Raw genomic sequence first — 26,124 nt, forward strand, 5'->3', positions numbered from 1 at the left:
ATTCTCACTAAAAGACGTTGTCTCTCTCCATCATTCCTAATGCAGCAACTTGGAGAGAGAGCTGGACCCGCGAAGAAAAAGCTGCCAAGCGGGGACTGCAGCAAGTGCTCCGTCATGTCTCCTGGCCCGTCCGTACTTCAGCAGCCGGGCTTTACATCTCCTTACCAGAAATGTTTTAGACACCTGAGAGCAAATAAGATCTCAGCGAGAGACAGAGAAGTCTTGGGCTCCAGTGCTTTTCGGAGGGCACCAGTGCTCTGTGAAGACTAAGGTTAGACACCTGCATGTAGTAAGTAGGTTGAGATCTGCAAGAGAAAAGCCTCGTGCAACAGCTGAGCAGCAGCACGTACGCGTACCTCAAGCTCTGGCTGTTGTATTTCAGGTTCCTCAGGTGCCCGGAGATTTCCCTCGTGCGTCTCCCTTGGGGGAAACTGGAGTGGAGAGCAGAGAGCGTAGGGAAAGCCATGGCTGATCCTCCCCCTGTTTGCAGTTGATGGTTGCAGGGTTCGCACAGTCCAGCTGGCTCCTCCTGAGGTTGATCTCTGACCCCTAATGATGGCAGGGAGCTGGGAAAAAAATGCCACAGGAGAATGGAAACAATGTGGACAAAAATTGCAATTGCAAATAAGCAATTATCAGTCAATCCTTCCCTGAGCACTTGACCAGCTCCCAAGTTGTCACTCACTAAAATACGGACCCAACCTAACCAACGGAGTGGACGACATCCAAAGGGAGACTAATCCTGAGCAGGAGCCGGGGGACACCTGGAAGGCACCCGCGGCGGGCAGTGAGCACTGCGGCAGCCACGCGGCTCGTGTGCAATCGCACTAGAGAAAGGCCAGGCACAGGCAACCCCCCAAAGCTGCACCAGCACCTTCAGAGACACATCGCAAACAGGGAAAAGCAATGCAGCAGATGTGGTATCTGCTGGGATAAGCGCAAAATGAAATGGTCTCCGGAAGCTGCTGTGCTAAAACTAAATTACTCTTCACGGCACCTGCGGCCAAGTGCACTTAGCGCAATTGCTTTGGGCGGCCGTCTGATGTTTGATGGGCTGTTCGGAAACGCAATCAAGACTCGGGGAAATAAGCTGTGTCAATTAAACGAGACCCAGGACCATCTTAATTCCCCGTTCAAGCTTTGCCCTCGTTCTTCTGGTCTGAGACATATACGTGACAGGAATATTCACTCTGACGAAGGAAACACCGTGCCAGACCGGCGGTCTCGGCCGCACGCTCCGCACGGTCCGGCTCCGCTCCACGTTGACTTTCCTCCATCCCGCTCTGAAGGTCACATCCAGCCCTGTTTCAGGCCGCAGCAGCTCCCTGGGCTCGAAGGTGGCAAGCGCAGGCCGCTACCTCTGCACGTTTCACTGTAATTTGCCTCCACAGTCGGGCATAATCATGCTGTAACAACTCCTAGGAGCGCAGCCCACATCAGAAAAGGGAAGGGGGGCCGAGCTTCCTCCCGCAGACCGTGGGAGTATCGGCGGGTTTAGCACCAAGTCTTGTAGCAGAAAGGATAACCTGCAAGGGGGGGGGGGGGGGCAAACTGCACGATTTGGACTTTTTAAAGATAACCCATAGGTTACATGGGGAACATACAGTAAATACAGCTCCCGCCAAAAGCAATTCATGTCTGAAGTAACCACATAGCTCCCAATATTACCCAGCTGTGGCAGTTCAGGGCTCTTGCACTGAGTTGTACTGCACGGTGAGATCTTGCAAGCTGGCCCCGGCTGAAACTGGCTGGGATGCAGGGGGTCTTGCACCAAATTAACTGGCAAGGTGCAACCCTACAAGCAGGCCCTGCTGGATAGTGGTTGGGGTCAGGGCGCAGGAGACCTTGCACTGAACTACAGTGCAAGCTGCGATCCTGCAAGTGGGCCCTGCTGGATGTTGCTCAGGGGAAGGATGTAGATCATGCACTGAATTATGCTGCACAGTGAGATCTTGCAAGTGGGCCCTGGCTCAAATTGTCTGGGATGCAGGAGGTCTTGCACCGAATTAAACAGCAAGGTGCAACCCTACAAGTGAGCCCTGCTGGAAACCTTGCACTGAATTACAGTGCAAGCTGCAACCCTGCAAGCGGGCCCTGCTGGAAGCCAGCTGGGGGAAGGATGCAGATCTTGCACGGAGCTGCGTTTCGGGGCGCGATCCCGCAAGCGGGTCCTGCTGGAGATGGGCTGGGGGAAGGATGCAGATCTTGCACAGAGCTGCGTTTCGGGGCGCGATCCCGCAAGCGGGCCCTGCTGGAGATGGGCTGGGGGAAGGATGCAGATCTTGCACAGAGCTGCGTTTCGGGGTGCGATCCCGCAAGCGGGCCCTGCTGGAGATGGGCTGGGGGAAGGATGCAGACCTTGCACGGGGCTGCGTTTCGGGGCGCGATCCCGCAAGCGGGCCCTGCTGGAAGCTGGCCGGGGGAAGGATGCAGATCTTGCACAGAGCTGCGTTTCGGGGTGCGATCCCGCAAGTGGGCCCTGCTGGAAGCTGGCCGGGGGAAGGATGCAGATCTTGCACGGAGCTGCGTTTCGGGGTGCGATCCCGCAAGCGGGCCCTGCTGGAGATGGGCTGGGGGAAGGATGCAGATCTTGCACGGAGCTGCGTTTCGGGGCGCGATCCCGCAAGCGGGCCCTGCTGGAGATGGGCTGGGGGAAGGATGCAGACCTTGCACGGGGCTGCGTTTCGGGGCGCGATCCCGCAAGCGGGCCCTGCTGGAAGCCGGCCGGGCGCAGGCTGCAGGAGAACGTTGCACTGAAGTAGTTGCGAGCCGTTGCAAGCGCAGGAGCAGGCTGCGGCTGGAAGGGGCTGGGGGCAGCACGCCGGGGGCCCGGCCCCGCACCGCACCGCACGGAACGGCGAGGGCGCGAGCGAGCCCCGCCGGGCGCCGCCTCCCGCCCCGCCTCGGGGCAGGCGGGTGCCGGGACGCGCCGCCCCGGCCGGGCCCGGCCCTCGCCCGCCTCCCGGGCAGCGGCGGCGGCGGCGGCGGCGCGGGGGGCTGCGGCGGGGCGGCCCATGGGGCTGGGGGCCTGGCTGCGCGCGCTGGGCGCCTGCGGCGGCGGCTGCTGCGGCTGCTGCGGCGGCGGCGGCGAGGCGGCGGCGCCCGAGAAGGAGCCGCTGCTGAGGTGGGTGCGCGGTGCGCGGTGCGGGATGCGGGATGCGGGATGCGGGATGCGCGGTGCGGGATGCGGGATGCGCGGTGCCCGGAGGCGCTTCCCTTCGCGCTTTCCCGCTTGCGCGCGTCTCCCTGCGGCAGGGCCCCGGCGTGCGCCGAGGTTGCCTTCCCAAAAGATACGTCGCACCAGGGAATTCTGCTTCGGGGGGGGGCGATTCCCGTTTTCCTGAGATGGGTTACGACGGTGTGACGGCCGGCGCTTTAAGCGGCAAGTTTGTCGGCTCTTGCCGTGTAGCGCAAGACAAGATTCGGAAGGGATCGTCTTCCGATAGCAACCGACTGCTCCAGCATCTCTTTGCGCGGGGGTTTCCCGGGAAGAGGGGCAGAGCTGGGCCTGACGCATCGTGGCTGCGTGAGACAGACTCGCAAATAACCCAGCAGAAAAGTGCCGGGAAGGGAAGCCGCAGCTGCGGCTCGGATGTGTTTGGAGCGCGCCCCTCACCATAGAAACCATTCCTCTTTTGTCCGTCCCCGGCAGCCCCGAGCAGCCCCTCGTCCCCGCGGTGGGATTTCAATAGCGGAGGCCGGGACGCGGAACAAAAAGGGGGTCCTGTCTCGGCCCCGCGGGGTTTGGTTGCCAGCGGCCGCGGCTCTTCGCGGCGTCGCTGCACGGTGGCCCGGGCCGCGGCCGAGGCGCCGCTACGCACGGCCCTGCTGCCGCGCCGGGGCGGCGGGAGCGACTTTCCGGGAGCGAAGCGGAGCGCGCGTGCAAGCCGCCGCGGGATCGCGGCCTCGCTACGCAAACGTGCCCGCTGAGCTCGAGCCGGGCTGCTGCTTCCCGATAGGCGAAGCTGGCAGGGTAGCGCTGTACCACGCCCGCAGTACAACAAGCCGCAGCAACGCTGCGGGAGTCTTCACGTTAAGACATTGCGCGTGCCAATTTCTGGAGAACAGAGGGTTTTTTCACGCTTTTCAGTCGCGCCTTTCTTACGTGCAGAGCCTTCAGGACTTCAGATCGTGGGGCCTTTTAATACGGAAAGATTAAGCCCTCTCTTAAGTCATCTGTATAAGAGCTGTGACCTGTGCAAACACGTAAGCGGGTTTTGCATGTTGCAAGTCCGTCCGTCCAAGTCAGCGGGATGACGTAACAGCGCGTGAGGGCGAGCGGGCGTGAGCCAAGAAAGCAAAAAGCGCCTCTCGGCACCTGCGTTTGCATCAGACACAGCGTGCTTCAGCCTTTGCACGCTGAAGGGCCCTTCCAAGGTGCTCCGTGGCCGTTGCTGCCTTGCACGAAGGGTCCCGGCGCGCAGGAGTGCCCGGGATGCAAAGAGAGGCGCCGCGGGAGCAGGGAGGAGGAGTCGGGGTCTCCAGGAGCGCGGAGCGTTTGTTCGGTACTGCCGACGCGGCGGAGGTTCGCCGAGCTCCCGGGAGGCGCAGACCCCCCCCTCGCACCCAGAGCGCAGCACCGTACCGGGGGAGCCGGCGGCAGGGATTGCAACGGCCTCATTTCATGCCGCGAAAGAAGTCCTAAATAATAACCAGATAATCCTGACCGTGGGGCCTCCAGCCCAGGGAATTCGTGTTAACCTAATGAGAGCTAAGCGCAGGTGCGGAGGGGTACGAGCTGCTTAGTGTTTTGTTGTCTCAGGAAGTGTCCGTCCCCTATCAGGCTGCGAGCGGGCTGCACGCGGCACCTTTCTTTAGTAACATGCCTTTCAATGACAATCCAGTTAATGCTGGCTTTAAGTAGGAAAGCCTGTAAAACTACTGGGCATTTGAAAGGCACTTGCTCTTGCACAATAATTAATCTAATAACCTAGCCATTAGCTTGTTACGGGGCAGGAGGCTTTGGGGCTTTATGGCAAAGCGGGGATCCTGCAAGAGCACGCTTGCAGTGATTTACTTATTTGGTATCACTGTGCCATCTAAAATGAATGACTTGTTTGGAATTTCAGATCTTTTAGATGAGTTTTACTTCTTTGGCAGCTGAGATTCCCAGTTTAACTACCTAAAGGTCGACTTCAAAAAATTTCACCTCGTTTTCCCCAAACTGAACGGTTCCAGTGTAATAAACATGACATTTCAAAGAACGAAGCAATGATGGGGAGATAAGACGTGTATTTTTAGGCATGTCTGTTACCCTAATGTATTCAAGTCTGACTCTAAGCTATGATGAGATCAGCGAGAGCAGCCTGCGCTTTGCCTGGAGCAGAGACAAGAAATAGTAACAGCCCGAGGACGGTGCTAGTACAAAATCTGGCCGAAGTCGGGGAGTTGGGCTACTGCAGCAAAACGCCGAGGATGCCTGGCAATCTCTTGCCGCGGGGAAGTTGGAGAGGTGCGATCTCACTTCGATGGTGTTCTCGGGCTGCAGATAAACAGAGAATTTGGGCTCTGGATTCTGAAACGTGTTTAATGGGGATTGAAAGCCCCCTGGAGCAGAAGCTTGTTTGTGCAGCATTAACGCTCGGCGTTTTCTGGCTAAAGACGGGAGCGTGAAGCGGTCCAAGTTGCCTTTGGCCCCATTGCGACTACCGTACCTGGCAAGGCAGGCTGCCGTTGATGTGCCTTTTCCCCCTCAGTCATTCTCGAGGTCTTTTTGGATTTGCCTAACTCCTCTGGGCTGCTGGGCCTCGTAGGGGGTGCAAGCTGGCGGAGAGCAAGCCTGCTCTCGCAAGCCTTTTCCCTGGGTCTGCTGGCAGAAATCCCCAGCCGCCCGCAGACTGCAGGTTGGAGACCGCTGTTGGGGTGGCTTTGGGTGCTGCTGGGGGTTTCCAGAAGGACGCTTGCGCAGGGGCAGATGTTTGAGGAACGCGTGGGATCTCACTTGCGAAGGGGTTTGGGCCTGCCTCTCCTCTGCAGCGGCCAAGGGTGTGTGCATGGGACCTGGGCTCTGCTCCTGCCCACGTCCCTGATAAGCTGCTTCACGCCCTGCGCCGCGGTTTGTCCGCTCGGAAATAAAGATACCGCCTCGCTTTGGGCAGGGGAGCGGCTCGTAAAAGCTAAGGCATGTAAGTGTTATTGCCAAATAGCGTTTGTACAGTAAGTCAGATGTTAAGGACTATCGATCAGTGAGTGGGGAGATCCTGCTGAAGGCAGGAGCACAGTGCCCACCTCATGCTCGTGGCCCGTCTTGCCCTCAAGTGACACCTTACAGGCTGGGGTCCTGTCTGCTCTCCAGAGAGGCTCCAAAAAACCCTCCAAACCCTTCAGGCATTAACAGACGCTTGCTCTGGCATCCCAGGAACATCCCTCCATACCATCCATGTTGGCTTGTTGCTGCCTCCACCCTGGTCGTTTCTGCCCATAGCTGCGGGAAAGCCGTTGGCTGAGCCGTGCTGGGGAGCTGGAGAGGGGGAAGGGGAAGGGGAAATGGTTTGACTGAACCCGTGTTGGCTCTGGTCTAGAAATGCTGAGTTGTGCCATCCACACCCTCGATGTTACATTCTTTCGCTTGTCCTTAATGAGAGATTGTAAGAGATTATCTTTCCCCTTGTTACCTGTTGCTCAGGTTTTTTGGTTTATTGAAAATCTAATTAACTTTTCTGCAGGAATGCTGATGTGATTTTTCTGTTTTATCTGTATGCTGGAGCTCCTCTTAGCATCTTTTGTAATGGATGTACTAGCACAGATAAACCGCCCACAGTGTTATCTGAGGTTTCACTGGATAGAGCTCGTACCAAAACAAAGGGTTTTGGAAAGCAAATAGAATAAATATTGGTGTGTTCGAACAAGAACTGAGCAGGAATTACCATAGGATGGTTGATGATACTATTATGTAAGTCCTGAAGTATTTCTCAGGTCGTGGTGTTTCTCTTGAACGTCTGGACATCCTGATTAGAAACGTGTAAGTGTTATGAAAGTACTGTGCTAAAAGTTATCCCAGAAGAATTAAATAACCTATTTAAAAAAAAAAAGGAAAAAAAAGGAAAAAAGGAAGAAAAAACCCAGCCCAGCAGTAAGATACAGCCATAAAACAGAACTGCCATCAGTGCACAGAGAAGCTCCTTGCCTTGGTGGGGAACAGCCTTTTCGGAAGATGATGCCCTGCTTTGCTAACCATTAAGCAAGTAAATGCAGGAGTTCACAAGCAGGCTGAGGATGTTTCCCTCCCCAGGATAAAGCCAGGGCCTGAGTAGGTGGGATGTGGACCCAGAATTCCCGGACTTTTTGGCAGTGCTTGGCTGAAAGTCCTCTCTGCCTGTTGCCCTGCTCCCCACGCTGCTCAGTTGCGTTGGCCATACCTCTCAGGTGGGGAGCCGCTGGGATGGGGTTTCCCGTGTGCAGATTTGCTGTTTGATTCAGCAGGGCTTGGGCTGCTGGGGAGAAAACAGAGGCACAGAATCACTGAGGTTGGAGGGACCTCTGGAGATCATCTCACCCCACCCCCTGCTCAAGCAGGGTCGCCTAGAGCTGGCTGCCCAGGACCACATCCGGTTGGGTTTTGGTTATCTCCAAGGATGGAGACTCCACAACCTCTCTGGGCAACCTGCTCCAATGTTCAACCACCCTCCCAGTGACAAAGTGTTTTCTGGTGTTCAGGTGGAATTGCCTGTGTCCTCTTCCTTTGTCCGCAATAAAATACTGTTCATCTGCAATGACTTTGAGAAGAAGATGGGTAGAAGTGCTTCTTTGGCCAAGAGGCAAGGGAGATGCTCTGCACGCGTCTGCCCTTCTGCGCACAAAATCTCCGCGTGGACAAATCTTCCTGGTGGGATCTTGGCATGACTGCAAGGGCGGAAAGAAAACGCCCTCCTCAACACTGTACCCTTCCCCAGAAAGCTGTGGGGATTTTCTGGTCTAAGTTATTATAACTGTGTCTACGTTAGCTCAGAGAGGGTGAGGTGGATGCTTTCAAAGGGGTGCGGGAGGTGGGAAGGTAAAGGAAGCCAGGCGATGGGAGGGCGCCGTCCACCAGCAGGCCCTGCCTCACGTTTGCTGTCCCTTTCCACAGCAACAACAACCCGTACGCCTCCTTCGGGGCCACGCTGGCGCGGGACGAGGAGCAGAACCTGTGGAGCACCCCCCACGACGTGACCCACACCGAGGCGGACGACGACCGCATACTCTACAACATGATCGTGGTGAGGAACCAGCTGGACACGGACTCGGAGGTAAGGAGGGAGCTGCCATAGAAAATACGGGATAAAACAGAGTGAGAAAAGACTTATTTTCGATAGGCAAACACTAGCTCCAATGTAATCATGAGCTCCTTCAACCATCTGCCAAGCCCCTGTAGAGACCCGGGGCTCCTGGGCAGTCAGTCCCTGGGAGCAGACTGAAGCAAAACCCCCAAATGCAGATAGTGTGGACAGCAGGTCCTGCTAGCTGCTATTTCACTCTACAGATTTTCTCCTATTGCTGGTGCAGATAGGGCCCCAGCCAGAGTCTATTCCCTGAAAAGCCAGGACTTCTGCAGCGTCGAGGTCGGGAGACCCCTCCTGAGCCGGGACGGGAGATGCCGCGCGTGCGGCCGACAAAACGCGCGCTGGGATCGCCCGACAAAGCGCAGCGCCCTCAACCAAACCCGCGCACGACCACGTTTCGCGCGTTGTCCTTAGCCGGCTCCGCTCCTCCGCTTTCACGGGCTGCAGTTTTGTCCCGCGTGTCTCCGGTTGGGCCTTCTGCTTTTGCCTCGCCCGCGGTTGCCCCCGTCCCGCCGCTCTAATGACGCGTCAAGTCAAATACTGCTCTAATTGCTTACGGGGTAGTTATCGAGGGCAGGGAACCGGCGCAGCTCCTGGCGCAGCAGGGAAAATCGCTGCTGGGATATAAGGGGGGGCGTCGCGGGCCTGACTGCCTCCTGTAAAGCCCGGCTGCGCAAGGGAGATTCCCGCGGCCCGGCGGATTAGGAACAGACTAAGGAAAATAGTGACGCATTTCCCCCATTCCAAAATGTCTTCCGTAAAACCCGGAGGCTTCGCATTTAATGTCAGCAGCATCTGAAAGCCGTCCCGTTTTATCCAAAAGGCTAAGACTGAAAATCTCTCCCCCCGTGAGAGAGTCGCCCTTAAACAAAAGCTCAGTTTTCACTAGGAGGCTTAAACTCCGGAGGCACGGTTGAGATAAAACTCGGGTTCGGGGCGCCGTCGAAGCCAGCGCGAGGGAAGCGTGCGTGATGCTGCCGCGTTGCTCCTCCGAGCAGCCCTTTGGCTCCACGTGGGGCTCGTTATGCGCTCGACCTGCGGAACCCGTAAAAGCGACGGTTATTCGTAAAAATAGCTTCCTGCCTGCAAACAAACGCGAGGGCAGAGGGCCCGTCTCCCCGTGCGACGGAGGAAGCCAGCCCGGGGTACGCTCGTGGGAACGGCTTTCCTGCTGAAGCACCGCTGCGAGCGAAGGGGGGGAGGCGACTTCCCGCCACGCGGCGTGGGTTACAGAACTGCGATTTATAACTGCCGGAAAATCTGACGTTCCACGTTCGGCCCCCCAGGTGCAGAGATCGGCTCTTACTCCAGTGAGCGTTTTAAAACTAGGCCAAACTGCTTCGTCTAATGAGAGATCAGCCCTGAGAGAGAGAAAAAGTCCAATTGCAAAACAGCTCCGGTGAAAGCTGTAATCGGCTTTGGGGAGCTGCTCGGTTCCCGTGCCCTGGCAGAGCGGATACAACCCTGGGGAGAGCGTGCAGAAGAGGGGATGCCCCCGCGCCGGGCGTGGAGGAGGATCGGATTGTTATTTATTCGGTACATACATCTTACAAAACCTTAGGTCGTTTTTATTCTTGCTTAAAATAATACGGAAGGGAAAACTAGTCCCTGTATTTCCGGACCTTGACTCAGCACAGAAATGTCAGCGGGCCGTGCCCTTATTATATGCTTCGCCGTTCCACCCCGTTATCATCGCGCTTTCCCAGGACGGGATTTTGGAAGGACGACAAAGAGCAGGTAATCCTCTGTCATGTGTCTGGTGTCTGTGTGACCCCACCTTCGCCTCAGTCCGGCACTGTGCTTTCCTTAATCTGGCTAACCCACTTCTGCGTTCCTGTATGGGTTTTTTTTTTAATTATTATTAAGGTAGTGGAGACAAGGTGCTGCAAGCCAGGATAGGAGAAGTGGTGGGTCAGGATGCAGTGGTGACTATGTCCAGATTTTGGGGGAAAAATACAGAGCCCTCTCCCCACCAGGTACTGCAGCAGAATAACCGATGTCTAGTCATACCTTTTTGGCAGTGATGCCAGTAATTTTGAATAACAGCACTGATGAATTGATGACAAAATATGCTTTCCTCCGCCACGCTCTTCCTTGTAATATGAGTGAGGTCTTACAGTTTGATTGCTGGAAACAACCTGGTTCCTTCACGCGATGCTAGGAGGTAACCTGTAATCATATTTGGAGGAGTCTGTTCACGCCTGCTTGCCTGCAAAGGCTTTTTCGGGCAGGTCTTTAGATCAAGATGGCCCCTTTTGCTGAAAGAGCTGCCGTAGCTCATCTATAAGTTACAGGCTTGATGCCGGAGTGGCTGCGGGAGGCTCCTCGGCTTGTGCAAGGCTGGATGTCAGCCAGGTTGGCCCGGGGACGGCTCTCTCTGGGCCTGGGGATCTGTGGCTCTTCCCTGGCAGATGTTTTCTGCGGATAACGCAGGCCTGGGCTGTGGACCGCTGTCAATGAAGCGAGCTGAGCTGTGCCCGCGAAGGGTTGGGCGCTGTCAGCAGGAGGTCTGGCAATACGTGCGGACAGAGCAGCTCGCCTGTGGTCACTCCAACCAGTACGGGAAAATGATGTGGTTTGCCAGAGATCATGCAGCAAGAGCAGGGAATACCTCCAGGAGCTCAGCCCGACGTCCTCTGCATCACCCACAAAACGCTTCTTCCCCGTCTGCTGCTGCTTGCGATATTTCACTGCTTCCCTCCTGTCCTTTTTGGTAGAAGAAGGAGCAGGTAATGAGCCAGAACCCAACTCCTTGGCCCCACACTGAATCCATGCAGAGGGTTTCTTTCCCCCGGCCCCTCTGCATTGCCCTGCTCCTGGAAGCTTGGCAGCTCCAGCTCAAGCTCGGGGTGACAGCAGCTTGCACAAGGCTGGCCAGGGTTGCTCCACTTGCTTCTCGCTGAACCAGGGCAGCGAGCTCTTCAAGGCAGGGACCAGTGACTTCTTGGGTGCGCCCGTTTCCCGCCCACTTGCTCATCCTGCTTGATGCTATTTGCTTGGAGTGACTGCTAATAGCGACGCTGGGCTTTGAGGAGCCAGCCGGAGCACCCTGTGATTGCAAAAGCCACTGTGCAATAGGCATGAAAGATGAGGGTCACTGGAGCCTCCTAAAACTGGGGACGTTCAGTCTAAGACGGGCAAGACAAATCTCCATCTGGAGGTGCCCAGCTCTGTTGCTGGGTCCTGCAGTGGCTCAGATGAGACGCTGAGCTTGCAGAGGCCTCCAGGTAGGTGGGTTACGCCTGGAGGTCAATGGGTCCACGCAAGGAGACTGGCAAACGGCACAGCTCTTGCCGGGGCTGTGCTCCTGAGGAGTCACAGAAAAGGGCTGGGTGTGAACAGACTGAGGAGTAAATGCACCAGAGGCACGTACAAGGCAGAAACGGCAGCTGTGACAGACCTCATCAGCATGAGAGATGGGGCAGAAGAGAAGAGAGCTGAGAAACGTGAACAGACATGCAGGCACATGGGGAGGACGAAATTTGGAGCGGCAGTCCTAGGCGAGGACTGAACAACTCACAACCTCGTGCTTTTCTCTGCCGTCGGGCGATGAGTGCAATGTGCTTGGATGCACCTTAAGAAGAAAAAGTACAAGGAAGAGAGGAGTATGGGGAGAGAGGACCAGAAAAGCTGTAGCTGAAGGGCTGGCTTAAGGACGCTGGTAAAACTGATGCAGCCTTTGGAGATCAAAGCAGTGCTCCAAGCTCTTAAAGGCTTGGGTCAATATTTCGAATATGGAAAAAAACTGTTTTTCCTGCAGGATGGCTCCTGCCCTGCAGCGCTGTCAAACCTGTTGGTGGTGTAAGGTAAAACTCCCCAATCTTCTGGAGGGAACGGAGGAGCTCGAGGAAAACAAGCTGTTCTTTGAGATGCTGCACAGATACAGTCAAGATGCTGCTTCAGCATGTACTCTGCTAGTGGGGAGGAAAGTGTTTCATGGAGGAAACTATTTACGGGGGACTATTACAGCGCCAGCAAACCTCGAATGTTAACATCTCTGCTAGGGGCTGGGCTAACAGAATTGTGTTACCCATCCCGTAACAGGCTGACGGGGCCTATTTTCATATTTTCTCATGTTCTCCTAGGGGTGTTTTTTTTAAACACATTACAGAGAAGCTCAGTATTGCAACATGGCCATGCGGAGGCATACAGAGGTGATGGGATTTGCCCAGGGTTGTGGGCAAATCAGAGAGGCTGAGCTGTGCTGGGTCTCCCAAAGTCTTGGGCAAATAAATAAACCACCGATCCACCAAGCCCCAGACCTCCAAAGGTCTGCAAAAAAAGATTTGTGAACTGCTGAAAACCTCTCTTGAAATTGAATCGAATTCAATTGGTGGCGCTGAGCTGAGGTGTGGGAATAAGGTTCAACATATGAACCTGGATCTAGTGTTTGTATTTGCTCGGCTACTTCAAATTGGGCCAGTCCCTGAGGCCAGATGAGGAGCACCCCTGGATGTGAAGTGGTACCAATCTAGATTGATATTTTGCAGTCTGTCCCCAATAACTGTGTTTTGACCTGATTTCCTAAATAACTCTTGAACAGAACAATGATACAAATTACTTTCAAAGGAATAAAGGAAATGGCTTTGGTAGAGGATTACTTTGGCAACATAAAGAAAACTACCTCCTAATTAGGAAATTTCCATATGAGCAGGGAGGAAAAATTGGAGAGTGCTTGCCTGTTCTCTTTGGCACGTTCTTTCCCAGCTTGCAGTTCTGTGCCAGCCTGGCTTATATTTAATGCTGAGGATTTCTTCACTTTTGGCATTTGCAGACTTAGCATATGCACCGGTGAGTCCAGGGAAGTTTTCCAGGTAAATATCTTCTCTGGAAGACCGTAGAACTAAAGTAAAGTGCCAGATAATGCACCAGGTGCAGGTATGCAGGGGTATGTGCAAGTTGGCTGAAATTCATTTGGTTCATACAAGAGCTACTGGTCCATGATTTGGGAGCAAACCTGGATGGCGCTGAACTACTGCTGGGGACGCGGGCGTCAGTTCAGCACTTTCTGGCCTTGTAGGAACTTGCTGTCACCTAGGGATAGACGTTGACGCTCTTTCCCCGAGTTTTTCAAAGCTTCATTACTGCATGTGTGATTTGGCTGGGTCTCTTCTTCCTCTGCTGTGCCAAGGGTACTTTTGACTCCTGCACAGAGGTTTTTCTCAAGAACGCACTGGTACATGTTGTGCCCTGGTGTTTAGGTTTATAAGGGCAAGACTGGTTGCAGAAAACGTCCGTGATGGTGGCCGCGCACGAGGAGCCTTGCCTGTCCCAAAGACCTTGCATCGAACGAGGCAGGAGAGGAGGTGGAGAGGCCCCTTATGGAGCAGGGGCGAGCACTGGGTCCAGCACCGAGTCCTGGCATGTGCCCTCTGCCCGGCAGCGAGCGTGGAGCGAACTCCAGCCCTGTGATCCTCCTCTGCTGTTAAAGGAAGATCTTCTTTAGAGTAATTTGGAGGATAGGAAGATGCTCTTTATTCCTCATTAGCGCAATGTGAAGGATGACCCCTGCCCACGGCATTTAGGGTGTCCCACCCTGGAAAACTTGGTGGCTTCTGAGGCTGCTGGAGAACATGGCATGTCCCTTCCTAGAAACTGGCCTGTCTTTGCCCAGAGTTCATGACAATGTCTCTGGTTGCTTCTCAGTGACTGGCACGACGTACAGCCTCCTTCTCCTGCCTTTCTCTGGTCCAGAACCACATTCAGGAGAAAGGAGGATGAGGGCTTCCTTCCGGGGTGCCATGAGCATCCTCCCCACTGCCTCGGTGTGCTAAGTCAGCACCATAAACCCTCACTGGAATCAGAACGGACGTGTCGATCGTGTCCATCAAAGCGCTGGTTTATCTGCACAGCAGGTCGGAGACACAGCTCATTTTCCCACCAGCGTGCCTGAACTGGTTTGCTCTCCTTTCTGCTTAAGGCTGTGGGGTCACGAGGAGGCTGAGACGTTTCCAAGGGAGCCCTGCCAAAAGTTGAAAACTTTCACGGCTGGGGGAAACTTCTCACAAAGCTTTCTTTAATTAAAAAAAAGAAAAAAAAATCTTTTTCATGCAGAGGACTTCACTCTGTAACCACGAGTCTGTGTCATGAGAGAAGAGGCTTGTTACTGCCTCCTTCCTTTTCCTGGTTAAGGACTGAAACGGCGTTTTGATCCATGGCGCTAGCGGTCAGGTGCCCTCACGTGCAAACAGTAAAGCCACTTGCAAGTACCGACATGGTCAGGGGAGCAGCTCGCCGCTGATCAGTGACACTAGCCCACAGCACTAAGCTGGAAAGGAAGGGGTTTGCTGTCCCCAGGCTGGGCGGAGGAGCAGCTCGGAGCAAGCCGCTGCATGCTGGTCCCAAATGCCCCCGTGCCTGACCTAAATTCACGAGCATCTTAACCCCGCTGATGGCTTTCTTTCAAATCGTAATCTCAGAGGAGCTGCTGTAGCTATCGCTGAACAACCAGAAAACAGGCTAGTCATTTAAATCTCCGCAGTCTTGACACGTTGGCTGTGTTCAAGAGCAGCACTAAAATCTCCAGCTCTTTACCACATCAGAAAGTGGGGAGGTTAGGGGGCAAATCGCATTCAGGTGCCCCGAGCTAAGGCCTTTACTGAAATCAGTTGCTTAGAATCCAGATGGTGATCTGCAGGAGGCTTAGGCAGGCCCCTGGATTTACAATGTTTCTCATAAATGTGGGAATATACATAAATGCATACGTTGGGGTTGCAGCCTAAATCCCTTTGGGATGCTGGTGGTACAGATCTCATGCAGGACCCCGGCTGCTGCCTGAGAGAGCAGGTTTTAATTGATTAATACCGTTCAGTGATGTACTCCACAGAACCAAATGCACTACCTAACCTAGCCTAACATGACCAGCAGAAGCGCGCCGAGTTCCTTCCTTTAAAAAAAATCCCTCAAAATTAAGATTTTAGGCTCTTTGGGACAAAAATGTTGGAACTTGCAAATCCATTTACATTCTGATGTGTAACGCTGTAGGGGGCAGTGGTTGAATCACGATGGCCGATGGGTGCAATTGGTCACTAACAGGCAGCAGGATCATCCATCATCCCCAGGAGACAGTAGGGCTAAATGGGGCAAACAAACTCTCTGAGGCACCGTGTGTCAGGAGACCAGCTGCATTTCTAAAGCATAGCCTACATTCATGGGTATTCTTCACAGCTTGAACCGCACATGTCAGGTAGGAAAATCCCAGCGAGATGATACAGATTAACACCTATTTATTCTACAAGAATACATTTCTGTAATCTGCTGCTCAGAAATGAAATTCATTAAGATTGTAACATCACCCAAATAATTTCCATGTGCTAACAACCAGCACAACCTGCTGTCTGGACACTTCCATCGATGCATCTTTTTACATGTGTAAACTTATTAAACAAAACTAGGAAAAATGCTCCTGCTTTTATTCCAGAATACGTGTGTTCCTATAGGAACGTATACCTGTATAAACGGACATGTTTACTTGCATTGGTATAACTTTAATAAGTAACCTGAAAACCTTCCCCTTGAGACAGCATCCCATTTTGCACATAGAGAGCTTGAGGTCAAGCCCAAGTATACGTACTGTATAGTTAACTGTGGCATTAACTACGTGAACAGGCAATCACTAAGAATAGTTATTATGTCGAATGATTCCAACTCACACCTCAAATATCTAGTTGCACACCTCTTCTCTGCCACTTAAAGGCTGTACCCCAGCCTTTAAAAAAGGCAAGTTTTCTTGTTTTCAAGTGCTTTTGAAAACTTCTGTGTTCTAGTTAAATGCCTAACAGGGCTGAGCAGTTTGCAGAATCCACCATATGCCTGTCCCAGATATAGCAATAGCTTTTTTTCAAACTTCTAGTTCCTAAGGGCTAGCATCATGCCATTTTCACTGCAAGTGTATGCAAACAAGGTGTTGCAATAGTCAATAGAAGGTATTTATTAATATATGGTCTTGGTTTCTCAAGCTGCAAAAGTCAAATAAGGTGTCTTCATAACCTCAGTTTCTGATGCTAACTTGGATGTCAAGGTTTGTTTATCTCATACAAGCTTCGGACCAAAGGAGCAGGCCTGAAATTGAAGTGTACATTTGGAAGTTTACGTTGTCCTCTGGCTGAGGACAGCGTTATAATTTCCAGTAGAGAGCAGAGCTGCAGTGCTATATCCTCCCTGCCTCTGACCGAGGAGACCATTTTGGCCAGAAGCCATCAGCTAAATTCTGCAATCTGATTTCAAGGTAACTCAGAGTCTATGAAGCTACCACGTAGGTGACTTGTTTTGTATATGCCAGGAAGATGCAGAGAAGCTGTACCAAACATTAAGCTAAAATACTCTACATTGGTCAGTGTGCTTTTTTCCAGAGGTAATGGAAGTCTGGCCATTGACCTTCATGCTGATCCCTCAATGCCAACATTATCGGTTTAACTCTGGTTCCATTTCTAAAAGTCCAGATTCCTAGAAAAGCAACAGAGACCCCAATACATGCAGATGACTGAGTATCTGTTATCCCTTTGCTTTGCAGGAATGGCAAAAGCTCAACTACGATATTTATACCTTACGGCAAACCCGAAAAGAAGTGAGAGGCAGGTGGAAACACATTTTGGAAGATTTAGGTAAGCTAGCGGATAAAAAGATGCCTTTTTTGTGGAATGACAAAGGATGGGCACGTGTGGTGGTACCAAATGAGGGGTCCCATGATTGCTGAGGATTCAGAGTTATGCAAAACCACACTGGCAGAGGAGAAAGGGAAGGGAAGATTGATACCTGGGAATTCACCCAGCGTTTTTATAAGCAAGATAAGCAGGGAGGAATGAATATTCCTTTCCGATCTGAACATAGATAGACCTCTTTCTTGCTTAGCTTGTGCCAGCAAATCTGAGACAACCCGCCCACTTTGTCTGCACCTAAGTAAATTAGATATATTCTCTCACACGAAGAAATTGCTCAACAGGGGCCCTCCCAAGCCTGCTGTTTTCTATCCCGCAAGCAGGGAGCTCCAGCCATGGGCGCTGTGCGCTCCGCCAGGGAAAGGCAGTGGCCACATGGCCATGCGCGATGCCAGCCCATTGATCAAGTGGCTTGTGCGAGCGACGCTGCGGTGATGGATGGCGGCTAGCGAGAGGAGGATGTGTGACTCAAGCGTCCTTGCCTGACTTGGGGCTGCTTACGGACATTACCTAGGAGCAGAAGTGATTTGTATCTCAGGCGCTCCTGCCCCGCCAGCTGCTCTGGGGTGTGGAGGGGAGGAACATTATAAATTTATAACTAGGGATTGGCATTCGTCTTTGTCAAGGTGCTCACGTTGCCTCTATGGGCCAAACATGGGAGCGATGACCTGACATCCTTAAAGATCTACTGATCACCCCCCAGCATTCTCCTCTCCCTTTCCTTACTGGGATACCCTTTCTGTGGGAAATGCTGACTGTTTCAGGTGCAATTATCCACACATTTATTACTGCAGTAGGTTTTTTATCACTTTGACCAGAGACCTGCTGACAACATATAGCTCTAATCACTGGGATCCGCAGGACCCCCATGGAGGTACATCAGGAGCATGTAAGAGCTGAACTGGGAGGGTGTGTGGGGAGCGTTAGTATCCCTTCACTGAAAACTAGCAACAAACACGTTCTGAATTTTTTTAGGACTTTTTTCCCCCCACCACCAGTGAGCTCAGGCCTACACCAGGTTCAGACATGGGCTGCCTCAGGGAAACACTAGCTCACGTTGGCAAGGAGGGAAAGAAGCAGCACAAGGTGGAGGCGGAATAGGGAACATCAAAAGAGCGTGCAGGACTCAGGGATGACCATTTCTGCCCTAGGTTTCCAGAAGGAAGCAGACTCTCTGTTATCGGTGACAAAACTCAGCATTATCAGTGATTCTCAGAACATGGGCAAAGCCCGGGAGATCCTGCTAAAGCTCTCCGAAGAGACAAACATCTTCCCAACCAGCTGGGAGCTTTCTGAGCGGTACCTTTTTGTGGTGGTGAGTAACTCAGAGCATGCCTTCATCCCCACCTCTGCAAGCGAGGTTAAAGGGGGTAGGAGGAGGAGGTGAGCTGCATCGCAGCAAGCTCCCATGGATGCTGGCCTCCACGCCAGACGTTGCACTTACAGCTCGCTTGTTGAGCTTTTTTGGAAACACGCGTGCTGTAGGGCCATCAGTCCAGCCTCCCGAGTTACTCTAGGCCTGTGCAATGGGGTCCTCTTGCAGCTGGGTGACTGAAGGGGGAAAAGATAAGGGCTAATGCCTGACTTTGCCCGAGAGCTGTTAGGAGAGCCACCTTGGAGGGAGGATGTTGAACAGGGAGATGCCACTCACCCAGGCAACGCAGTGACTGTAAAACTCCTTTGCTTTGGTAGGATCGGCTTATAGCCCTTGATGCTGCAGATGAGTTCTTCAGGATGGCCAGTGTGGTGTATCCCAAGAGACCCAGTGGGGAAAGAGCGGATGACAGTCAGAAGGCAACGCAATGCATCTCTGCGATGCCCTGAGGAGATGGCCTTGCAAATGCAGCGTTGATGGCGGGTTTCCTTCCCTCCCAGCATCTGGCTCCTCTGCCAAGGGGTTAGCACAAGTAGCGCCGTTCCTTGTTTCCCTTCAGAGAAGCGAGCAGGCCAGCCAGAGCCGAGCGCGACCATCCCCAAGAGCGGAGTGGCGCAGAAAGGGGGTCCTGGCAGACACGACATGGAGGCGCTCCCAGTGGCAGGGAGCAAGAACTGGCGTAGTCCTGATGAGAGGCCACTAGCTGAACCGCTGACTAGGCAAGGGGAGACCCATGGCCAAAGCATTGCTACCAGTAGTTGTCCGAGCTGGCAGGTCTCTAGTTGCAAGCGCTGCACTGAGATCTGCATTTCCACCTTCCCCTGGTACCATTCCCCACCTTGACCTTCATAGCCAGGAGCACGCAGGGAGGAAGGAAGAATATACCTCACTCAACTACAATTTTGTGACGTTTCTCTATGCACTGATCATCTTCCTTATCTCTGGCCAACCACAGCCCCTCTGGGGTGGAGGTGGTCCCAGCTCCCATTCTCCTGGCAGATTCGGAAAACAAGTTTGCAGCTGGGAGAAGAGTTAATGCCAGGCATCAAAAGCATTGCAGTGCTCTTAAAGTTGGGTGCCGTGCCCATGTCGCTGGCAGCGCTGCACGGGAAGGGCAGAGAATAACCCTTAGGTATCAGGGGAGCTGTCAGGGGCAGAAATCGCAATGGAGCTCCTCTCCGGCCACCGGCACCCCAACACGAGCCAGGGAGCCCCTACGCTCCTTGCCAACGCCGAGGTGTTCACTATCTGAAGTTAGATTTTAGGAAGGGGGCAAGGTCAGGCCTGCTGGTAATTTGGCTCCTGTAATATCCTCAGATTGGACACCTGACACCTTAATTCATTTCTGAAAGTTTTAGTCTTAATTACATTAAAAAAAAAAAAACCCACTAAAAAGCTACATGTACTGTCAAAGTACAGAGTCACTGCTGTAACTGAAGATTTTTAATGAACACCCTTTATATCTTGTTGGGTTTTTTTGTCTGCTAATGAGCAATAATTTCAAAACACTGGATTTGATAATTTAAAAGTAAGTGGAAGTTCATCACTGGTTAACACATTTGCTGCTAATTAGCCAGCTGAAAATGCTGGTTACACAGGACCTCCCAAAATAGCAATATAGAGCATTTATTTGTTTATACCTACAGTATTTGAAACACACACACACACACATATATATATTTATAAATTGTTTGTTTGTCAGTCTTCCTGGAAAATGTTTTTGTCAACTCTGGACGTCAGTGAAAACCGAATTTAATAAACAAAACACATTATGAAAGCAAGGTGAAGGTTTCTTGCTCTCTCTATGACCCTGGCAAGGAATGGTTCAGTAGAAACGATCGCAGGCAGCACCATTTGTCTTGACTGCTGCTAGTAACAGGGTTGGGGGATTTGTAGAGCATGCACTTCTGCGACCTGTTTTACACGCGCTCGCGCAGCACGCCTGTTGACTTCTAAGACTAGGGTCATTTCCCAGCCTAAGATTGAAGTCCTCATAGAAGATGATGGGAATTGAATTGAATTTCAATAGGACTTGGAGTTAGGGCCAATTCCCATTGATTTTTTTAGTGGAAGTTCAGCTGCACCTCAGAAAACCTCCCATATTTTTATATAAAATAAACTTTAGTGCATGCCGGTTCTTGTCTAAATGTTATTTGAACAAACCGCTGCTGAACAGAGATCCTGGGGTCCTAGGAACACCATGCCGAATGACACAACACCACACAAAAGTCAACCCTTGTGGGAAAGCGTTATTAGAGCCTCAAAACGTCTGCAGTGCTAAGGACAGGGTGACGGCTTTCATTTTATAATGCCATATACTATGCAAAACCAGCCCGTGAGTTCCTAAATCTTGTGGGAGAGAAGAAGGGCTATGGCATGGTGCTCTTCCTTCCTGGGAGATCGCTGGGAAGCGATCTGTTCTAGCTTGCTCTCTTGCAGAATCACCCCCAATTTTAACTCCTGCCGATTAAAGCTATACTGTGAAACTGGTTACTTCCGACGTCAACAAAACACATTTTGTTCTAATTTAGTAGGAACAATAATTAGGATCTCTGAAAAAGTTGTGCCACGTAAGCATCAGGTCAGCTTCAGAGCAGAGCGTGCTCGCTTCTGGGCGTCAGAGGCGAGTAGCCAGGCTCGTGGGACTGTGCATCAAATTACGTACTGATCACGTTACTTGAATAGAAAAAAGTCCTCTAGTACCTACACTTAGCTAAAACTGGTCAGAGGGGGAACCTGCAAATACTGCAAAATAGCCTTTGGGTAAGCATAAGGATGTAGGACTTCTAAACTTGCAACTTGCAAAATTACGGAAACCAGCAGAAAGTGTTTCCATACAGGTCCAAGCTCAAGTTTGCCATTCTGGTAATCTCAGTAGGAAACACCCTGTCCTATGTGCATCTGAGGTGGGAGACTGATGCACTGAATTTCAGTTACCAAAACCAAGACATATATATATTTTTTTCTCATTTGCATAGAAATGAGCAGGGAGATGCACATTGCTAATTTTGTTTTCCTCTGGAAAGGTTGCCCCTGTGTGTGCAGAAGATCTGGTGGGACTGTCCTGACTAAGGGCAAGAACAAAGATGGGGAAAGTAGCGCAAACATCTCCAAGTGAAGCTCATCCCAGGTTTGGGTCAAAATTAGAGACTAGCTAGAGAAAGGTGTCTTGGCAACACCTGTACCTCCCTCCACTTTGGGTCCCAAACTGAGACCATGAGACTAAACCGATGAGATTTTCAGATGGTAAAGCCCACTCGGACACACTGGGCCAAGCACATGAGCATTACATCATGGAGGTGTCCTAGCACAGCCTTCGTGTTGCAGACCTTCAGGTAGACAGGCTGCTCCACCCAACAGACCGGGACCACTCATTAGACAAGAAGTGTATCTACACCAAGAAAGAGGGGAATAAGGCTTTCATAAAACATATAAATGTCTTAGCATCCAAGTCAGAGGTTCCCTGGTGATGCAAGCATTACTGCCGTGGCCCTGGGTAGGGAGAATTCGCTCCCCAAGGAAAGCGATCACGCTACTTGTGAGAAGGAGGTTTGGGTTTCTATCACTCAACATGCTGCTGAGGTCCATCTGGACCTCTCGCTGCTGTTCAAAAGCGCTCAGGTGTCCCATAGGCCCCGTATCGTGCCTGCAGCCCTGTACAGGTGTCTTAGCCTGCATTAGACACCTGCACGTGGTTAAGCAAATCCTGCCCTGGCTCCAGCCAAGCCTACGAGCACCACCTGGGAAGCTTTGGGTGTAAGAAAGCTGAGTGAACACCAGATGCCACTGTTCCCTTAGCCATGCTGCGATGTGCTGAGGGAAATCCCGCTTGCAAATGCAGGGGAAATCTTCCAAGCTTTTGCTGCATGCATCAAGTCTCTCAAGCTTGCGTGAACCGGTTTGCTGTTAAAGATTGATTTTTAGCTATTTAATAATTGCTCTGGCAGTTTCCAAGAGACAGTGGTCAGCCCATCTCTCTTGCAAAGGTTAGTAAGGCTGGGGTGGCTCTACTGCCTGTTAGGAAGCACAACTCCTGGGCAGCGCATGGGGCTGGGCGCCTGCAGGGGTTAGCATGCTCACGAAGCACATTTCTCTTCCTGCTTGGAAGGTGAGGTTGGTACACCTTCCTTAGCCAGGGAAGGAAAAATGCCAAGAATCTGCTAAAACAAGTTATGCAAGAAAGTCTAAAATACATATCTGGGTTCACTTAGCTTTCAGATATGATTTTCCTCAAATGTATTTAGCCAATATTTCAACTAGAAAGAAAGAAAGAAAAAAAAAAGACATTTTTCATCCCTCCATAAAACATAGGCACGTACCAGCTGGGTTTCCTTCTCCTTTTTTTCCAGGCCACAGTAGACACACATACAACTTACAAGGTTGACACGATAACTTGGAACAGATAACCACTTGCTACGGAGTCAGGGTAACTTCTCTGAAGTCAAGTGAGCAACCCTGATCTATTCCAACCGATGGCCTGGCTTTGTCTTGCACCAACCTCCCTTTGGTTGTCTCAGACACTGCTCCATCCATCAGGCTGTTCAGCAAACCTCGGAAAAATGCTAATCATTGGCCAACACGTTGGTTTAACAGTGGGTGAGCAAAGTATTTCAGAGCCGTGGGTGACTGGGAGCAGAACTGGAGGGTTCCCTTCCTCTTACGTCGGAGGGCTGAATTATGCGTAGGGTAGTGGGGAGGTAACACATCACCTTCCAAAACAGAGACCAGCTAGAATCAAATCTGGTTTTAGACCATCTTGACTGCACACGTGCCTGCATGGTTTCTTCTGCGTATTCCAAATTTTCCTAGGGCATAGATCGTGAATTTGGCAGGACGAGAAAAAATTCATGGTGTGCTTTTCCCAGATCACCCACCGCAACTTGGCTGTCAGTTGTAAACCGGGCAGAAGGTGGCAGTGCAGGTGTTTGGTAAAGGCTGGTGAGCGGTAGCGGCCTGAAGGGAGTCAGCCTTTCCATTTTACTTGTGATGGATGTAAATCACATCATAAATTCTGATAAATAATGAGAATGGACATGGGAAAGAAAAATGCCATCTTTTAAATTTCAGCTATAGGAAAAATTACCATTTCAAACCACTCAGTTTCAATCATTTCTAATGTTAGAAACAGCAACACTTGCATACTTTTCCTGAAGGGAAAGCCTGTACTTTTCTAATCTAATGAGGATCAGCAATGTTGAGTGACTTAACACAAAGTAGTTCTCCAAAAGTATTCCTTTGAAGGCAAACAAGCCATATTTGCACAGGGAGTCCTTGTTACTCGAGTTATGGATTATCAAAAACATTTCCTTGGCTTACAAACGGCAAGTCCTACTGACATGTCTGTAAGGAGAGCTGCCCTTCCATAGGGGAGGCCATCAAAAAAACTCCCAACTGTTCTCTTGTTGCTAAATACTCCAAAAAAAAAGAAATTAGATGGCCAAAAGATTGCCCAGTTTTTCTATCAGCTGGTCTGGTGAAACATCTTACCTCTCCCTATAAGCTTTACCCTTTAAGAAGAGCAGTCATTTACTCAAAGTGGTAATAAATTAAGGTGACTACTTTGTCTTATTTGGATTAGGAAAGGAGGACACCATTGAGGCTCTGGGCACCCTTTAAGTGATAGGATCCCAGCAGCATTAACTAAACAGATTTAGGCAGCCACACTACAAACGGCTAAAGAGGTAGAGCCATATCAGGGCAAAGAGAAGGCAGCAAACGGAGGAAAATATTCCCTAGCCCAGCCAGTGGCTGCTTCTGCCCAAGAAAAGAAAACAGTGTCTGGCAGGTGGAAAAGGTTGTGTGCCAAAATTCATTGTGATAGCCAGCAGAGCGGGTCATCTGAGTAGCACCAGCACGATGACACGTGTTTGTGTAGGCTTGAATAACCATCATAAAAATCCCTGTTTGGTGATAGTCCACCAGCAGATCAGAAAGAAGAAACATTTATGAAATGATGTGCTACCAGAAATTTATCCTTTGGAGAGTAGCAAATTTATATCTATTAAGCTACTGGGATTCTTTGCCTTGGCTTTAATAGAGCTTGAGTCAGACTTCAGAGACATAAACACCAGGGGAAAGCCAGACATGACTGAAGTCAAAAACAAAACTCCTGCCAACGGCCCATCTAGTCCTATTTTGCATCAAAGTCTCGAAAATAACAAATATGGCTTCTGAAGAGATTTCCCCAAGTGACAAGATCTACATGTACGTTTCTGAGGGAAGAAAACAGAGCTCAAGCCATTTCTCCTGGCTCAGGGGTCATAGGGAAAACTCAGGTTGGAAGGGACCTCAAGAGGTCATCTGGGACAACCTCCTGCTCGCTTGAGACACTCTCTCCCATTTCAGAAATGGTGCAAACAATTTTTAATGGAAAACATTATTGGCATTATATAATGTTTACCTAATCAAAGAAGCAGTGATTGGCATGAAGGAGCTATATTAAAAACAAAGAGCTGTGAAACCTCACCCAGAGGGCAGGTCTGGAATGAGCAAAGTCACCTACGAAACCCTCCTGGATGACACATCTACTTCAAATGACCTTGGTTAGCTTTAAACACGTGTTTACATTTTTGCTGGCATCAGCAGCTTGCGACGAATCCTTCGGGGATGAAAGGCAGGAGGAAAGGGAATGGCGTTATCTCGGCGGAAGAAAATTGGCCTGCGATTTGGAAACTTGGTTTCCATTCCCAGAGCCGTCCCAGGACTGTTTGGCCAAGTTGGTCTCCATCTGCCCTTTTGGTTGCCCATGTGCAAGATGGGGAGATCGTATCTACTAGAGCTGATGGCAAAATGGTCTTTCTGCGCTCGAGGAGCTGTCAAGATTTTGGTATTTCTGCATCTGTCTTCAAGCAAAACTTTGCATCTCAAAAATGTTCACAAGCCTATTATCCAAAACACTCTGCTATAATAATTTCAAGATGTTTTGCTTCACTTTTGACTTTTTTCTTTTCCACTCTCCAGCTTTTTGGTATAAGCCAAATAAAGCATTGTTTCTATCCAGAAAATAAAACTTCAAATTTAGATCACAGCAGCGCCTTTTAAAGCAGTGCTAAAACACTACTTTTTTTTTTTTCTTTAAATGCAGGGGAATACCTATTCCCACAAATAGTTTCAGTTCTGATAAATCAGCACTTCCAGACAGAAAAAATATATATATATTTTTAAATCCCAGCCCTGCCTAATAGTTAACTCTTTGCTGTAAACTGCTTTGAGATCTGCTAACAAAGCGTGCTGTAGGGCAGTAATATTCCAATCGTTTTTCCAAGTGAAAAATCATGATTCAAAACAGAAGGGAAGGACATCTCTTAATCATTCTGGATACACTTAAGTGAGGAGCAGCTCTGCGAAGGCCGTGCGCAGGCACGCCAAGGAATTTGACTTGCCGGCAGTTTATCTATCCCAATTAAAGGCAGACGCAGCCTTATGCCTCCCTGGACGTCTATGACCTGGCAGAGCCGCTGAAGGAGAAGGTGGCTAACACACAGCGACAGTCCCAAACTCACCAGATGCTTCGAATTTACGGTGTCATTGGGCTTTTGACTTGCCCAATTGCATGAAAGATATTTTCGGTTTTACTTCACGCCTCCTCGGACAAGACGCACCGGGGAAACTGCCCAAATTTGGGGAACGGCGTAGCAGTTTGTATCGCCTCTCGGCGGTCCATGACAGAGGGGAATTACAGGAGGCGTCAAATCGAAACCGCAGCCGGGGTCTGCACCCGGGTAACACCGATGAAACACGTGTGCCTCTGTCATCGCAAACCCGGCGAAAGCGGGATGCAAGTCGCCTCTCCCGGGGCCCCCAGGTCTACCATCTCGCTACTTCTGCTTCT

General features: G+C 51.2%; 1 protein-coding gene across 1 annotated transcript; it reads left to right on the forward strand.

Annotated features, from left to right (window-relative positions):
- Positions 1-3,014: 3,014 nt before the first annotated feature.
- Positions 3,015-20,051, forward strand: MREG (melanoregulin). Its single transcript, XM_067298723.1, has 5 exons — positions 3,015-3,124; positions 8,069-8,228; positions 16,774-16,864; positions 18,070-18,233; positions 18,611-20,051. The coding sequence occupies exons 1-5, from the start codon at positions 3,015-3,017 to the stop codon at positions 18,740-18,742; spliced, it is 657 nt and encodes a 218-aa protein (XP_067154824.1). The 3' UTR covers positions 18,743-20,051.
- The last annotated feature ends 6,073 nt before the right edge of the window (positions 20,052-26,124 follow it).

The sequence above is a fragment of the Apteryx mantelli genome, chromosome 6, assembly GCF_036417845.1.
Source record: "Apteryx mantelli isolate bAptMan1 chromosome 6, bAptMan1.hap1, whole genome shotgun sequence".
Classification (NCBI taxonomy): domain Eukaryota; kingdom Metazoa; phylum Chordata; class Aves; order Apterygiformes; family Apterygidae; genus Apteryx; species Apteryx mantelli.

Bases quoted from the DNA above. Each gene is read 5' to 3' on its own strand.
- MREG (XM_067298723.1), top strand. From the start codon at position 3,015: ATGGGGCTGGGGGCCTGGCTGCGCGCGCTGGGCGCCTGCGGCGGCGGC. The intron at 3,125-8,068 runs GTGGGTGCGCGG...CCCTTTCCACAG, and splicing joins GAGAAGGAGCCGCTGCTGAG to CAACAACAACCCGTACGCCT. The intron at 8,229-16,773 runs GTAAGGAGGGAG...TTTGCTTTGCAG, and splicing joins AGCTGGACACGGACTCGGAG to GAATGGCAAAAGCTCAACTA.